The following is a 16,330-nucleotide window of genomic DNA, read 5'->3' as shown; positions in this document are numbered from 1 at the left end:
TGTTTTGTGGTTTGACTCAAGTCTAAGCAACCATACGTCATATGAGCAAACATACTTTTAGAAATGCATCCAAACAAGAATGCAAAAGAAAATGTATCATTGGTTACAATACACCGTATACAATTGAAAGAATTGGTATTATTCCTCCCAACAATAACGAAGGCATTGCACAAAGCATAGGAGATGCCTTCTTTGTTTCGACAATGGCTTAGAATTTCTCATCAATTCGTTAAATGACTTGGCACGTTTTTGCAAGGCTTGGCCAGTAAGTATCTTTTATATATTCACAAATCAAGGAAATACATTGGTTGAACAATCCCCTATACTTGGTTCAGCATGTACTTTTCATCACCTTAAATAGTGAGTTGAAATCACAACACACATACCATAAACAACTACTCTTTCCCTTTTGTCCATGTGCTTTAGACAACAAATTATTATATATATACCTTTGTAAGACTAGAATAAGTCCAATCATACAAATTTAGATCTTTTTTTTGTTCTAAAGATCAAAAATCTACAAAGAATATAAAAGAGAAAATGAAAGAGAAGAAAAAAGAGGTAAACAAAAACTTTTATGAAAAAAAAAAGGAAGACATACTTAGCAAGCAAAGCAACACTTATGTTGTCATCAGTGCCCAAGCATAAGCAGCTATACTCAGTTTCTAAAGACCCGCGGAGTCTCTTGGGAAAACCCAATGCTTACTAAAATATGTCAAATAAACAAAAGAGAATGAAAACAAGAAATAAAGAAGAAACGAAGCAGGTGACTAAGCAAAAATAAACAAGCAAGTCAAGAAACAAAATCTTCCAAAAAACTAGAAACTCTCTCTCTCTCTCTCTCTCTCTCTCTCTCTTATTTAAAACATAAAAAGCTAAATGGCCCTTACACTTATGTATCGTTTCTACAAAGAGGCAAAAATACATTTCTAACTTAGAAAGCACAAGCATACTCAAACAAACTCTCTTTTGAAACTAAAAGAAAAATGGGCTATTCAGCTTCCCGCTTTTTGTTTTCAGATTATGTTCAATCATTCTAAACATACCTAAGGCCGATACACCATAGATAAAAGACTTCATATCTAAGAATGTGCGAACTTTTTTCATTATTTTCCTTGGATTATACCTCTTGTGTAATAGTAAAGTGATCAAATTACTACATTGAGTGATAAAAGACTCCTTAGTTGTACAAAGACGAGAAAATCTACGGAATTGGAAAGAAATGACTCCATAATTTGCCAAATCAGAAATGTTTGAGTCAATGTGAGGCATTTTTATAATGTGTAAACCACTATATTCAGGTTGTTCACGTTTATCGTATATATCAACCTCTAATCCTATGGTAGATTGAGAAAGTCTAAGATCTAAGAAAACACAAGAATCCCCTCTTGAAGTGCAGTTCAGTTCACAAGAGTCACGAGGATAGATTCCTTCTCCAAAAGCTCTAGCATCTTTGACATAAAGTCTTGAAAGTTAGGAACATCTGGTACAAATAAATCATCTATAAAACGCCTAACTTGACTAAGCTTATGTAAAACGATAGGGCAGCTATTGATAGAAATAAGACGTTGCATAAACTCAAATTCATAAGTGAAAAGATAAAGCTTTGCTAAAAAGACGGCACAATTAGTGCCCATGGGGATTCCTATAACTTGTTGAAACAAAGAATCACCTATTGTGATGTAAAGATTATCTAAAAGAAAATCTATCCAAGAGCAAACATCTTCCACACTTACTACCTTTGTGTATCTTTTCTTATGTCATGATCTTTATTTTTTAGCCACAAAAAGTCAAAGCATAAGGCTGTTTTCTCAACTTTTAGCACTTTGCATCTATCTTTGTCAAATCTCAGCTTGAAAGCTTCAGCCACTAGCTTTTTAATTCTAAACTTCAGGTCTTCTAGCTCGATCTTTGTGTAAAGCGTGGTAAAATCAAAGGTTTGAAGGAGAATAGGAGAATCTTTTTCCTGAATGCTTCGAGAGGAATTAAAAAATTTTACAACACAAATCACTCCTACAGAGTCATTTAAAATCCAACTTGAGTGCGAGGGGACATCTGCCTCTCTTAATAAGTCCCTCCAAAGTTCATGGACACTAGGCAACATGGCTTTGAAGCAATAGCTTAGCCATTTAGAGACATCCGTCAAAGTAGTCTCACAAGCAACTGCAATAAATCTTGGCTTTTTTGGAGTTTTGTGAAACTTCCAAGCAGCACAAAGAAAAGGTATGCTTGGATTGCAAACAAACCCAGAAGACTTGCAAAAACTCTGATGTTTTGAGATCAAATCCTTTTGAGAAACTAAGGCAGGGGCGTAAGTTTTGGCAGACGAGTTCACTTCTCTCAAAAGACATTCTAAGTAAAACTTTTTGCAAATAAAAACAAAGTTATTGGAACATTTGTCCACATAAGAAATGACAAAATTCCTATGGAATTTTCGAAGAAGAGTTTCATCTTCTTTAGAAAGATGGTTACTTTTCTTTGAGCAATTAACCGAAGGGACTTCTTTTAGTTTCAAAGCAACTTTCTTCAAAATCTTCCCTTTCCATTCTGATAAGATATTTTTAACTCCTAAACATTCTTCTAATTGCAAAACAAACTTTGAGATTCCCTTATTGATAGCTTTTAAAAGGCAAGACTCTTTAAAAGAGTACAATCGAAATTTTGTGCCTTTCATGAAAAGGTCTCTTAGGTTACTAGAAAGCAAAATTGAGGTATCAGCTGTGACTACATGTCCTAAATCAACATCAATAAAGCTTTGGAATCTCTTACTTCACAACAAGGTTCTTTAAGGATAGAAGATTTTGAATGCTCTAAAAGCCTTTTACCTATCTCTCCATAGTTGAAAGCCTTTTGTCCTAAAGTTTTTACATACTTCCAAGCTACTACTGGATGCTTCCAAATTCTTCTCACAAAATGAGGGAGAGAATCCATTACTTCAAGAGACTTCAAAATGGCATTTAAGCCTATCTTGTCAAGTGAGGGAGAAGTAAAAATACAAATCAAGAGTTCCTTATTTAGATAGACTTCTTTGCTTTGAAAGGAAGCTTTTACTTTTAAGAAGCGATCCAACGAAGTTTTAAGTTGGAGCTTATTTAGATTCAAATCCTCAAAAGAGAGTTTTCCAAGGTGTATTGAAGTTTAAAAAGAACTTTGACATTATATTTTTCAACAACTTTTATTGAAAAAAGACCTAGTGACATTAATCTATCTAGGTAGAGTAGTCTTCTTTTATAGTCTCGAGAAGCAAAAACTCTTGGAACTGAGGAAGTTAAAGGAACTAAAGGAGGAGGAAGTGGAGGAAGAGAAGTGAGGGAGGCAACTCACGAACTACATGTGAGATTGCAAGAGAGCTAGGACAACCTCATGACATAACTTTAGGTTTCCATACGATGTTAGGTGTATGACTATGTTGGTAATGAGGAATGTTAAAGGGCTTGATATGAGTTCTCCACATCAAAGGGTTCTTTTTAGAGGTTCTTTTATTTTTACGAAGAGTTGATTTTCCTTCCAAATTAAAACCTCTTGGAAAGAAAGTGTGTAAAGTTCTCATCCAAAACAATTCACGAGGACGAGCAGCCTTGTAAAAGACCTTGGCATTATTAAAATGGCCCTCTATATGCTCAATGGGAAAGCAACGAAAAGATTCGAAACCAGACTTTGCCATTGCTGCATATAAGGGTTTTGAATTCTCAATTAAGAACACACACACACACAAAAGAAGGGGGGGTTATATGATATGCTTCTTAGATATTAGTTACATACACTACTATGAAGACAAAAGTACATGAGACTGGGAGAAAACCAAACCTATGATTGGAATCCATTGCTCCAAATTTCTCAAGAAACTCCTTAGCTACACTTGTACTAACATGGAATAGCTGCATAGATGAAGCAAGCCAATCAAAACGAAAATAAGTATTTTCCCTCTTGAAGTTAAAACTTAACTTACCACATGATGAAATGTTGAAACTCTTATCCCAACAAAAGTTGATAGCAAATAGTTTAGCATGTATCTAGATGAATCCATGAGCATGCCCAAACCCACCCTCTAAAAACACAACATCGTGCACTTTCAATCTGATGATAGTCACTCCATCACGCATAGCAGGGACTAGCTACTATGACAGCCCCACAGATGTCAACATACTTGAGCGTCCATTTATACAAAGTCTTTGTACTAAGTTTCTGTCCGCCCTCCGGAGGTGAAGGGTAGACTCAGCCATGACGAAGGCTAGCACTAAATAGATTAGCATGCCCCATGTAAGAAAAGGCACACTTAAGATACTCCATTCTACAACCACAAATGGGAAATATATCTAAACAAGATGACATCATCATACACAAGAGAAAAAGAAACCTTTATTGACAACAGCAAGAAACCAATACATTCTCTCACACCAAAAACTATTGCAAATATCGGTGCATCACCCAAAGCCTATGATCAACCCATGAGATAATAATATGATAACGCGTTCCCAAATGCTAGTACAACCATTCTACAAGAAGAAGAGATGCAGCACAAGATATAAGGTGGAAGAGCAAGCAATAATGACATTCAGTCAAATTTATGAAAGCTATCAGGTCAACTCCTCGTTTGTGAGCCCCCAAATGAGAAGAGCATGGGAAAGTGACACCTGTAGAGGAGTAATAGGCAAGAAGAGGGAGAGAAAGGCTGCCACGTGGGCAGCACACGAAAGTTCCGTCTTATTTAATAGAGAACCCAAATGTAAAGGACAATGAGGGGAGGTCCCTGGCCATCAGTCGACCAATAAACTATCCATCAGATTTACTGAACCTGTGTATGTTGTCTGTCAGACCAACTCCACCGATTTGGCTAAGGATAGACAAGAAGAGCTCATTTGACTGTGGCCCTGGATCTAGTGAGGGCTGGCATCATCAAGGGAAAACCAATGATGGATCGTTGTTGATGCTCAACATGATCAGTCTATCAAGGTGCCTCTCTCCTCCTCTATAGTCTCCAAGAGGAAGCTCGCCGTTTAACAAGTGCTACTGTCCCTACAGAGGTTTGTCTCCCTACATAATTAGTAGAGAGGAGTTTTTGCAATCCTCATGTGAGTATGCACCCGAGGTTGAGTCTGCCGAGTGTGGACTCTAGGTCTCTACTATGTCTCGTCCCTTGCTGCCTTGGCAAGGGTCAATAGAGAAAAAGTTTGTGATCATCCTTTGACTAGGCTCTAATGGTCCCACTTATGCTCTCCTCTGCGCTCGCATGAGCCGATCTCTATGTCTTTTGGGCCTCGAGAAGGGCAATGGCCACACGTCATTGATCACAATGTGCCAAGAACTACCTTAGTGGGCCAAACCATAGTCACCAAAAATGTTTCGAAACGTAGAAAAGTGAAACGTTTCAAAAAAAATGCAAAAGTTTTGAAACACCTAATTGTCCTCTCTCGTGCCTAAATGTCTAAAATATGTTCCACATATATATCGCATGTTCAAATGATGCTTACCATGTAGAATTTCAAGTAATACTACCCTTGGCCACGTTTCTTTGGGATAGAAACGTTTCCAAATGTTTCTTTCCCAAAGAAACGTGTTTTGTTAATACTATGGGCCAAACACTCTCCTAAATAGATAGTGATGTTGTCCACAGATCTCATAGTACACAAGGAAATACTCCTCTATCTCGGTCTATTGCATATTACATTTAGTGCAAATCCATCTTTCAAATAGAATGCCCTCTGTTCTTCAATCTCAATCTGTAACCTATGAGAAGATCCCCAAAACTATCCAATCGAGATGTGAGACCAGCAAGGAGGGAGAGGAAGAAAGACAAGGGGGGAGAAGACATAGAGTTAATGAAGGTTGGGCGTGAGCCCCATACGACTGAGCTCCACACCTCCCTACACAACAATACGCAAGGCCATCACTACTCCTCGTAGCTTCCACACTCCCATCTCCGAGAAGTTTCAAGCACTCACCAAATGAACATCACCCCACAGAGAGAGCCTTACCACATGGATGGGGGTATACCAAGTGGAGTGGTCTAGGATCATCTTGGACCACTTATCTAAGAATAGCCACTTTTTTCTTCCATCCTTCACCGTGGCCTCTAGTTAGAAGGGATCCTCCTCCTCATCCCCCCTTCTTGCCACACGCCACCTCCATCCTTTGTCCTGTGTGCTTCTTCCTCCTCTCTCCTACGTGCTGCCTCTAGCCTTGGGCTATTACTCGCCTCCTTTTCTCCTCCATTTGTTACCTTAACCTCCTCTCCCCCATTTTTATCTTCTATTTAGACTGCTGCACTATCAAGGCCCTATGTAATCTCTCTATTTTTTTTTCGAAAAAACAGTGCTGATTATATTACTTCGAAAAAACAAGATACATAAAAGTCAGTTTTGCAGCTGACGGGGCTGCGTTCACAAATCGGACGCAGTCCTAAGTGGAAACAAAAAGCTCTCTCTCACGGAGGGATCAGGCGGGTGTGGATAAACAGCCAGAGAGGCGGTGAGTAGCGCCACTGAAGGCCCTGAGAAGTATGCTCGAAGAAGAGGCCCTGCGTATCCCAATCTCGTAGGAAGCGTCTCCGCTTCTCCCGGCCAGCCCGGGAATCCCCCTGGATCTGGTCCCACTGGCCTCCGAGCGTGTGGATAATCTCGCTCCAGATGTCGGCCATGACCTGGGCAGTCGAAAGAGAGGTACCACCGAGGATCTGCGCGCAGCGCGAAGTCCAAATGTGCCATCCGACGATGCTGCTAATAATCTCCCAGATTGGCTGCCTCACCTGAGATCTTGTGTCCGCCTCTGCCAAGTGCTGCGGAATGCCCTCAAGCGGCCCCCAAGTCCCCTGTGTGATAAGGAACATAGGGTCCTGCGGGCCTGCCTCGAACAACTGATGATAGCCAGGTGTGGTGCTGCACCAGCAGAACGCGCCCCAGGTCATCAAACCTAACTCTGGAGCTGCGCGAGTAAGGATCCTGAAGGCCCACCTCCACACGTCCTGGGTGCGAGTGCAGCTCCACATGCAGTGCTTTGGTGACTCCTCGTCCTCATGACAAATCTGACAGAGTCCATCGTGACCAATCTGCCGCAACCAGCTCCCCATTGAAAGACCCTTGAGGGCGAGTAGCCAAAGGAAGTAGGAAATCTTCCGCGGCCGCCAGCTCTCCCACAAGGCCTTCCAGAAGGTCTACAAAAATAGCCTGAAAATACTCTGAGAATACCAACTGGGCCGCTGGATGGGCATCGGCTCTGCATCCTCCCGAGAACTCTCCTGTCCAGTTTCGTGCTGTAAGCGAAGAAAGGGATCGGCCCCTGGCCTGCCACAACCTCTGGCCATCTCCACTCACCTGGGTCCCAATCAAGATCTGACAGGGCCCGCCCCTCCCAAAGCCAAAGGCGCCATAGCTGCAGCTGATCCTGCTCTATACTAGGATCGATCCGCCAAACCTTCCCCACGAGGCCTATGACACGAACCCTCTGTCACAAGAGAAGGGGATCGATGAGCACACCCTCTCTCCTGAGTCAGCCATCCCCCAAAACCGCGAAGGATACAGAGGTGTCGTCCAGCCTGCCTGCAACCACCAGTGGGATGCCACGAGGGGTGAACTGTCCAAGCCAACGGGCATCACCATGCATGAGGATCTGAATCTCGGGTGGAACCAATCAACCGGCAGGAATCGCGTCATCTATCTCTGTGCATCTCATCTGAGCTCCACGGACACCTCCGACTGCGGCTGCTAGAGCAGCGGTCTCCAAGTGTCTGTAAGTGTCCCTCCAAACTCGAAGGGATCGGGCAGGCCCCCGCATCCAGCCATCCCACGAGATATGTGACCTCTCCCCCAGCTGAAGGCCCAAGGCATCTCTGACCTAATCGTTCCAGATGAGCGGCTGGCGGTCGATCTCCTCCTGACTGCTAGGAGGCGACTGGAGGAGACTGAGACGGAGTCGTCTCCAAACCGTGAGAAGGCTACGAATGAGCGGGGAGCGGGGACGAGTAAGCGGTACAGAGGTGAAGATCCACCGGAGGGACGGTAGCCACTCTCCGCCTCAGCGCGGGACGCAAGAACTGATCCCTTGCTGAAGTAACATCTTTCACGTTTGCTCCCCCGAAGTCAAACCGCGGATAACTAACTTGCCCAGCAGAGCCTGACTCTGAAGCTCCGGATCAATGACCCCCAAGCCACCCTCAGCCTGCGGAAGAATGACTGTCTGCCAGGCTACCCTGGCTCTGATATCTCTGAGACCATCCCCCCCAGGGTATACTGGCAAAGAATAGAAACTTTACCTAAATGTTTCCTGATAGGGAGTTAGGGGTTAAGGCACCTACTGGCTAAAACAGGTATGATACCTCTAGAAAGCACTGTGTCAATTCATGGCTTACCTCAACAAAGTTGAAAAGATGGACCCCAGTAGGATACAGCACAAGGCAATGGAAGCTACGCAAATCATTGGTTGGCACAAAGAGGGATGAAGTGGATGAAATCATGGGGTATACAGGCCGCTGATATACTAGAAGATGAGGGAGAGATTGTGATGCAAAAAATCACAGAAAATGCTATGGCAAAACCCGGGAACAAAAAAGCAATTCTATAAACAGGAAATTAATTTAATGGACAGCTATGGAATGCATAAATACCTCAGGGAAGACATATCAACATTTAAATACACATCCTTTTTACACATTTTCATACATGCATATTCTCATACATACATGCCGTAGGGTTTTCTTGGCATCAGTCTTCCAATTTGATTTCTTCTAAATATGATTATAGGTTAATTTCTCATCCATACTCGGTTACTGTGTAACCATGGATCTGTTCATATGGTTTTCTATAGCTTTCTTACCTTGGCTTCTTTGGTTGCATTTTTCTTCAACTGGATAAAAAAGATCCATTCCACGTTTTAAAAATGTAAAAAAAAGAGTGCTAAGAAATAAAAGTGAACTCAATGTTCTTATGGGAGGGTCTCTAAGACAATGGAAATTGAAAGACAATCCCATGCCTATACAGAGTAAAATAAACATGCTGGCTGATCAGAAGCTGACTAGCTTATATAAAAACCAGGCCCGAATTGTTGCAGACAGGCCGGAATGATGCGATCCTGCGACAGACACGCATGAGGGGCTATACTGCAGCTAATCCACTCCAAAGTGTCAAGATGGCTGTGTGGCAATCTGTAGGTGAACGGTTGATTATGCTTTAGGGCTGTACAGCTGTCTGTACTGTCCATACAAATGCATGCCTGCTGCTTCTGTGCTTCATGTCTGAGCTGCTGCGAATGACTTGCACACGGCTGATTAATTGGATCCACCCAGAATTGAGGGAGTTGAAATCCAGAATAGGGTCCACAACTCTCGCCAAACTTCTACAAATGGTAATAACCAGGTGTACTCTCTCTTGGGCTGGTGACAAAGGTAGCACTATGAGGCTAAGAAGAAAGTAGTTTAGATCTCTTCATACCAGCTACAACTGCCTATGACAACAAGAGAATGTCATTTTTCTCTCCCAAATAAGCAAAAGAAACTTAGAAGATAGCAAATAGGGCAACGTACCTCACTTGCAACAAAGATGCTAGCTACAAACAAATACTTTGCTGAGCTGGAATTGAAGACAATAGGCTCATGCATACAAATCAATTGCATCTCTAATGAGGGCCCTCAATGTAAAATGTTTCCTTTACTACATCTAAGCCACAAATCTGGCTGAAAGTACAATCAATCAGATATCACCGGAACCCCCTTTTAGAGGAGTCATCAAAATCCTATGAGGCTGAAGAGTAGATGCTTGGGTGCTCCCCCTTTGCTTGCTGAAGATTGCAAGTCTGATGTGGAGAACAATGGAAGAAACACCCTTTTATTTAGCTGCTGATGGGGTTGCTAATGGATGGAGCACTAAAGAGGTGCCCTCTCCTAAGGGCCAACTTACAAGTTACCCCGTCATGGAGGCCTCCCTTGGAAAACCTTTCAAGGGCTATGTGCCATACTACCTCACGACTCCCTGCTTGGTTGAGAATGTTCAGCTTGCAAGAACTCCTGTCTCGGAACATGAAGAGGCCTTCCCAAAAAAGCTGCAAGAGTTGGAAGATGTTGAAGAAGAGGCACAGGCAGCGCTTTGAGAGTAATCCAAACCGGACAGTGAGTCAGAAGGGTTGCAGAAGGATCGAAAAGCGGGTCCCAGGGCATAACATAAACAAAAAAACCAGCTCCACGAACACCAGCATCACTGACAAGGTGCTCTACCACCTCAGTCGAAGAGCAGTGGGCATAGTAAAATCCTTTGCCGAGAAAAACAAAGGAAGAAATACAATCCCGACCCACTGCAACATCAGCCCATTGACGGAGCTGAGCTGAAGATAAAACCCTGCCCATGAAATAGAGGCAGACTCCAAATTGCTGAGCCTGTCGAAGACCACAGACCAAAAGGGCAAAGTCCAAGGAACAAACAAGCGGGAAACTCGATGAAGGAACTTCTGTGACAGAGGCAGAGCACAATTGGCGAAGAAGATCCAGCTGGAGTGAAGAAGAAGGGCCATCAGAAACATCCAGCTTTGCCGATTTGATGAAGGGGGGGGCAAACAAACCACCATGCTTCCCCCGAAGAAAAACACGGGTGGGAGGAGCAGTGGCAGAAGGAGGCGTCGAGGCGGAGAAAACGAAAGAGGAAAGAGGCTGCAAAGTGGACAGTACAGGCTGTACGGTCTTCCGTACATGCTGTACGGACGACCGTACAGCCTGTACGGAAGGCCGTACAGCAAGCTCGAAGGTCTGTACGGGGAGGTCCACAGGGCACGGAAGCTGCACGGAAATCTGTACAGGGGTCTGTACGGGCACGAGTACGGAGGGCCGTACAGCTGACGGCAGCTGTATGGAGGACAAGGCAGGCTGCAGGGACGTGAAGGGGGACGGTACGGACGGAAACACGCAGGAGGACAAGGCTGGCAGGGCGGAGGAGGTCTCCATCACGTGCTCACACACACACGCGCGCGCGCACGCACGCACGCATGCAGATGAGCGTCCATTTATACGAAGGTATTTATACTGAGTTTCTATCAACGCTCTAAGGGTGAAAGGTGACTCAGCCATGACAAAGGCTAACACTTAATGAGAAGGCTGTTGGAAAGGTCACCTCCCCATCTGTAAGCCCCCATATGAGGAGAGCATGGGGGAGGGAGACCTAGGGCAGTACCCAACAGGAAATGAGAGAAAGGGGCTGCCACATAGACAGCATCATGGCTGGCATGAGGGCAGCACATCTAGAACTGTTAAGGGCAGGACAGAGGGCCAGGAAAGTATGGAGCAGAAGCAAGACAGTCTGGGACAGATTGCGGAGGATCTAGGACATGGAGGCGCACTGTTTGCAGAGGCGCAGACATGGCAGGGAGTGCAGGCTCAGATCTGCAGCAAGGAATGTGACTGTCAGTGGGCAGGTGGCAGGCCTTTTATAGGCTGCATATTTGCCTTGAATGGAGGGCCAAAAGCCCTGGAAGTTTGGGCCATAAAAGGCCTGACTTGTGAGCCCTTTAAGGGCGGTTTTTACAGACTGAGTCGGTTTTTTGGTACAGGCCTTGGGGCCTATATAAAGAGGCCATTTAGCCTCATTTCCACATCATCTGGAGCAGCCAGTCCATCAGCAGAAAGAGCAGCAGCAGGGCTATCTTTGGGCCTACAGTCAGGAGGAGAAAGTAGTACCTTGTGCTGCAGACTTAGCCTGCAGGAAGCTGCCCACCTAGACTGGTTTCCAGACAGCAAGGTGGAGAAGATCATTCTAGACGGAAAGTCTACTCACGCTCGAGGTGGAGCACGCGGACTCTAGTCTAGAGATAGCCAGCAGATAGGAGGAGGACTTTTGTGGTAAGATCAGAGGACCACACCATTGGTGGGACTCTGGATCCAAAGATGTCGACAGCCTCTTCAGCCCCTGCTATCCCTTCCTCCTCCTCCAGTTTTCTCTCTTTCACTATCCCTAACTTTGGAGAGTCTGGGAACCTGGACGGGACTAATTACCCGATCTGGAAAGTGAAGATCCGGAGTCATTTAGTGGCTCGGAAGTTGTGGAAGTTGACCACGGGAGAGGAGTCGAACCGGCAGACATGGTGGACAGTAAAGGGAAGGTACTCATGGCAGTAGACAGAGAGGAGCTTGAAGCTTGGGAAGAAAGAGATGCCCATGCCCTGGCAATAATCATAGGGACTACGGCGGACTCTGTTCTTCCGCATATCCAGCTAGCCGAGATGTCAGTAGAGGCGTGGGCCACCCTGAAGGATCTCTACGAGACAGATAATACCTCCCAGATCGTGCTTCTTCAGCATCAACTCTACAATCTTGATATGGAAGAAGGCGATACGGTACATAGCCATTTGACGAAGGCCAAGGTGGTGCGGGATCAGTTAGCAGCAATTGGTCAGAAGACGGACTCATGCCATCTGGCCTTGATGGTACTGAGGAGATTGCCTCGGAGTTTCAAGAGCTTTGTTACAGCTGTGACAGCAGGACAGAGGACCAAACCTCTGACATTTGAGGAGTTGTGTCCCTTACTGCTACAGGAGGCAGCTCGGGAGAAGCTCTACAACGGGGACAAAGATGACAAGGCGATGCTGGTGAAGGATTCCACAAGTAAGGGAAAGGGCAAGCCTAACAATGGCAAGTCCAATAAAGATGACTCTGATGACGAGGGGACTTCGAAGAGGAAGCACAAGAAGAAGTGTTTCTATTGTGATACGCCCGGACATTTTGCAAAGGACTGCAGAAAGAAAAAGGCGGATCTGAAAAACAAACAGGAGTCTGACCCAGATTCAGAGGGAAAGGCCAAAGCTAATGTGGTAATCGAAGAATTGTTCCTGGTGACATCACCGAGTGTTACCGAGGTCAGGTATGTTGATCCCGAAATCACAGTAAGGATGTTTGACATAGAGATGTGGGTCGACGAGGAGTCAGATCCCTTTGTGAAGGTGAAGGACAGTATGGAGCGCTTGGTACCTTCCAGGTGTGTAGCTGTTGACACTGACACAAGGGTGGACTCCATGGAAAGCCCTGGGGTCTCATGGTCAGATGGATGCTGGACTTCAGAAGGGGACAGTACAGGATTACACAGGATCTTGGCAGGTGCCTCATTGAGGTACAGGGTTTGCTTTCAGAGCGAACATTCAGGCAGTACAACAGTCTGGTATGTATTTGATATTCTGCATTTGAGCCTTTATAGCATGTCGTGGAGAGATTCTGCTCTTCATTTGTCTCAGGTGATAAGAGATTGGAAGGAATTGGCCTTCTTCGAAGGCAGAAGGGGAAGTATTGGTGCCTCTTCAAATCTCGGACGCAAATTGCTAGAAGGTGGTGGACAAAGAGTACTGGAGCCAGAAGAGTACCTGCTTGAGAACTCAGCGAGAGTTCATGGTCCAGATTATCTGGAAATATTCATTGGTTGCAGACCTTGCCAAAGGAAGGACGGGTTGAAACAGACCCTCAGAGCATGGTGCCTAGAAGACTCCAGGTTGTTCACTCATTATGAGGGGGACGACTGGAAGATCGTGACGGCTGTGTTGCTCAAGTTCAGAGGCGGGAATGTGACTGAAGGAGGTGGTACCAGGAGGTGCTACCTGAGATGGACCTGTATACCAAGATGGTGTGCGGAAGCGGAACCGGACCTGGTGGAGCAGGAGCCACTGGATGCAAAGCCAGGAAAAGATTTCGACACCGTAAGGTTCCAGAGGACTACGACCAGGGAGTTACTGGAGCATCTTCATCGACGTGTTGGCATTGGGCTGAGATGTGTCGGTGAGAGGGGGTGTTGGAAAGGTCACCTCCCCATCTGTAAGCCCCCATATGAGGAGAGCATGGGGGAGGGAGACCTAGGGCAGTACCCAACAGGAAATGAGAGAAAGGGGCTGCCACATAGACAGCATCATGGCTGGCATGAGGGCAGCACATCTAGAACTGTTAAGGGCAGGACAGAGGGCCAGGAAAGTATGGAGCAGAAGCAAGACAGTCTGGGACAGATTGCGGAGGATGGACATGGAGGCGCACTGTTTGCAGAGGCACAGACATGGCAGGGAGTGCAGGCTCAGATCTGCAGCAAGGAATGTGACTGTCAGTGGGCAGGTGGCAGGCCTTTTATAGGCTGCATATTTGCCTTGAATGGAGGGCCAAAAGCCCTGGAAGTTTGGGCCATAAAAGGCCTGACTTGTGAGCCCTTTAAGGGCAGTTTTTACAGACTGAGTCGGTTTTTTGGTACAGGCCTTGGGGCCTATATAAAGAGGCCATTTAGCCTCATTTCCACATCATCTGGAGCAGCCAGTCCATCAGCAGAAGGAGCAGCAGCAGGGCTATCTTTGGGCCTACAGTCAGGAGGAGACTGTAGTACCTTGTGCTGCAGACTTAGCTTGCAGGAAGCTGCCCACCTAGACTGGTTTCCAGACAGCAAGGTGGAGAAGATCATTCTAGACGGAAAATCTACTCACGCTCGAGGTGGAGCACGCGGACTCTAGTCTAGAGATAGCCAGCAGATAGGAGGAGGACTTTTGTGGTAAGATCAGAGGACCACACCATTGGTGGGACTCTGGATCTGTCTCTTTTGTATTGTGTCCATAGTTGTGGATGGAAATATATTATTTGGTGGTTTCTCTATCTGGTTTGGTTCATTGTCTATTGATGAGTCTGCACACCTATTGAATGCACATAAGTAAAGAAGTCTGTGATTCCACACCCACACCGCACACTATGTGAGCTCCTGGGCATTACTATAAGTCTTCCGCTACGTGTACCCTCTGTTGGGTATTTTTCTAACAAAGGCTAAGTGAAGAAAAAATCTTTAAACCGATAGGGAATAGGACAATGCACCACACTTGCAACAAAGGTGAGCTGTAATGGAAAGAAGAGAGGCACAGAGATAGTAAGAGCATGCAAACACATTGACTATGTCCCTGACAATGGCCCTCTCTGTAAAATATTTGCTTTACTACAGCTGAGCCAGAAAGTTGGCCAAAAGTACAATCCATCAGACCTCACTGAAACCCCTAAATACAAGGGTGGTTGCTTCTCACTTTGTATACAATGATGGAAATCAGTGAAGGGAGTTCCTTTTTATATAGGTGCTAAAGGGATTGCTAATGGGTGGAGCACTAAAGAGGTGCCCTCTTGAGACGGCCAACAGATAAACTAATCGCATGGAGACGTCCCGATTTGGCAAGCTTGGCGAACCTTTCAAGGCATACCTACCTCACAATCCAGTGCTTGCTTGAGAATGGTAATGCATCCATGCACAGGCACCCTCCCGAAAAGTTGAAAGAAAACATTGGCGATTTTTTCTATCACTATAGCAACCATCAACACTAAACGTCCAATAAAGCAATCACATGTAAATCAATTAGTCAAACAAATTCAATTTCTCTACAACTAGGAGGCATGAAGCAACATGCAAATATTAAAAGAACATAGAAGGAGTCAATCTTCCACATATGTTTTCGCATCCTTAAAAATTTCTCGAGCTCAATGAAAGATAAATTAAGTATCTCCTCCATGGTCCATATCCATAAGATGGAACCCACTTTCTCTAGAAACTGTGTTGTTTGAAAAGATATGAATATGTGAGGTGAAAAGGGAAATCCAAAACGAATCTTAGCAATGTACCTTTTCCATCGTGGCCATTTCCACCATGTATGATGATGGCGGGCTCTGTATCAAATACATCACGATGCGAAATATGAATCCTCCCTTTACACCAAAACACACTCCTCCATATACGAGTCTTTTACATCACACTCGAACCATAAAAATGTACTAAGGTTGAGATCTAGGCCAAACATGACGATTATTAAGAAGTCAATCGAGTCACTAACTTACAAGCTTGAGCTCACTAGCTCTCATGGAAAGCAGCAAATCTCCATAAGAGTGATTGGTTTCAGCTACATTCATTGTCTTTGCCATAGCATGCTTTACCTATGCTCCACAACCACACGTCGGAAAGAACACTTAAATGCAATTTTTAATCCTCCTCAAGATATTAATCTCTTGAACAAAAATTTAACAAACACAAACCACCACCAACCTTCTTTGCAAAGATAGATGGATGATTCTTCTCCCTTGGTGATGGGAATACTACAGGCAGATATTCAACCTGCAAATGCACAGATCATTAGAGCATCACACTCAGCTTACAATTGCACAATCCCAATCTTTCATAAAATACTCTATTGAATTGATTCCAATTACTCTTGAAGACCATATCAGTAGTAGAAAGTTAAGACTTCTCAAACATGGTGTCAGGTGACCTCGCTACCAGGAGAGCATGAAGCAACCTGACGTAGCAGCATAAAACATTGTATCCAAAGACTGAGTAATCATACATAGCGTTCTTTTCCCCTTATAATTAAGGGA

At 44.7% G+C, this 16,330-nt stretch overlaps 1 protein-coding gene across 3 annotated transcripts in view; it reads right to left on the bottom strand.

Annotated features, from left to right (window-relative positions):
• The window catches only part of LOC147899357 (calcineurin B subunit-like protein), a 52,446-nt gene that overhangs the window by 21,422 nt on the left and 14,694 nt on the right, over positions 1–16,330 (bottom strand). For all 3 annotated transcript variants that reach the window (XR_015541442.1, XR_015541443.1, XM_087378479.1), the window contains exons 6-9: positions 16,002–16,070; positions 15,797–15,892; positions 15,584–15,628; positions 3,808–3,878 (exon numbers count right to left, since the gene is read on the bottom strand). Coding sequence is in view for 1 of the 3 variants with exons in the window: in XM_087378479.1 (XP_087234605.1) it covers positions 3,808–3,878; positions 15,584–15,628; positions 15,797–15,892; positions 16,002–16,070 (281 nt within the window). In the remaining 2 variants the exon portion in view is untranslated. The remainder of the gene's footprint in view (positions 1–3,807; positions 3,879–15,583; positions 15,629–15,796; positions 15,893–16,001; positions 16,071–16,330) is intronic.

The sequence above is a fragment of the Dipteris shenzhenensis genome, chromosome 8 (assembly GCF_047967505.1).
Source record: "Dipteris shenzhenensis isolate YYH24624 ecotype China chromosome 8, Dip_SZ_1.0, whole genome shotgun sequence".
In the NCBI taxonomy this organism is placed as follows: domain Eukaryota; kingdom Viridiplantae; phylum Streptophyta; class Polypodiopsida; order Gleicheniales; family Dipteridaceae; genus Dipteris; species Dipteris shenzhenensis.
The sequence above is the reverse complement of the archived record's forward strand: the minus strand, read 5'-3'. Positions and strand labels throughout refer to the sequence as shown.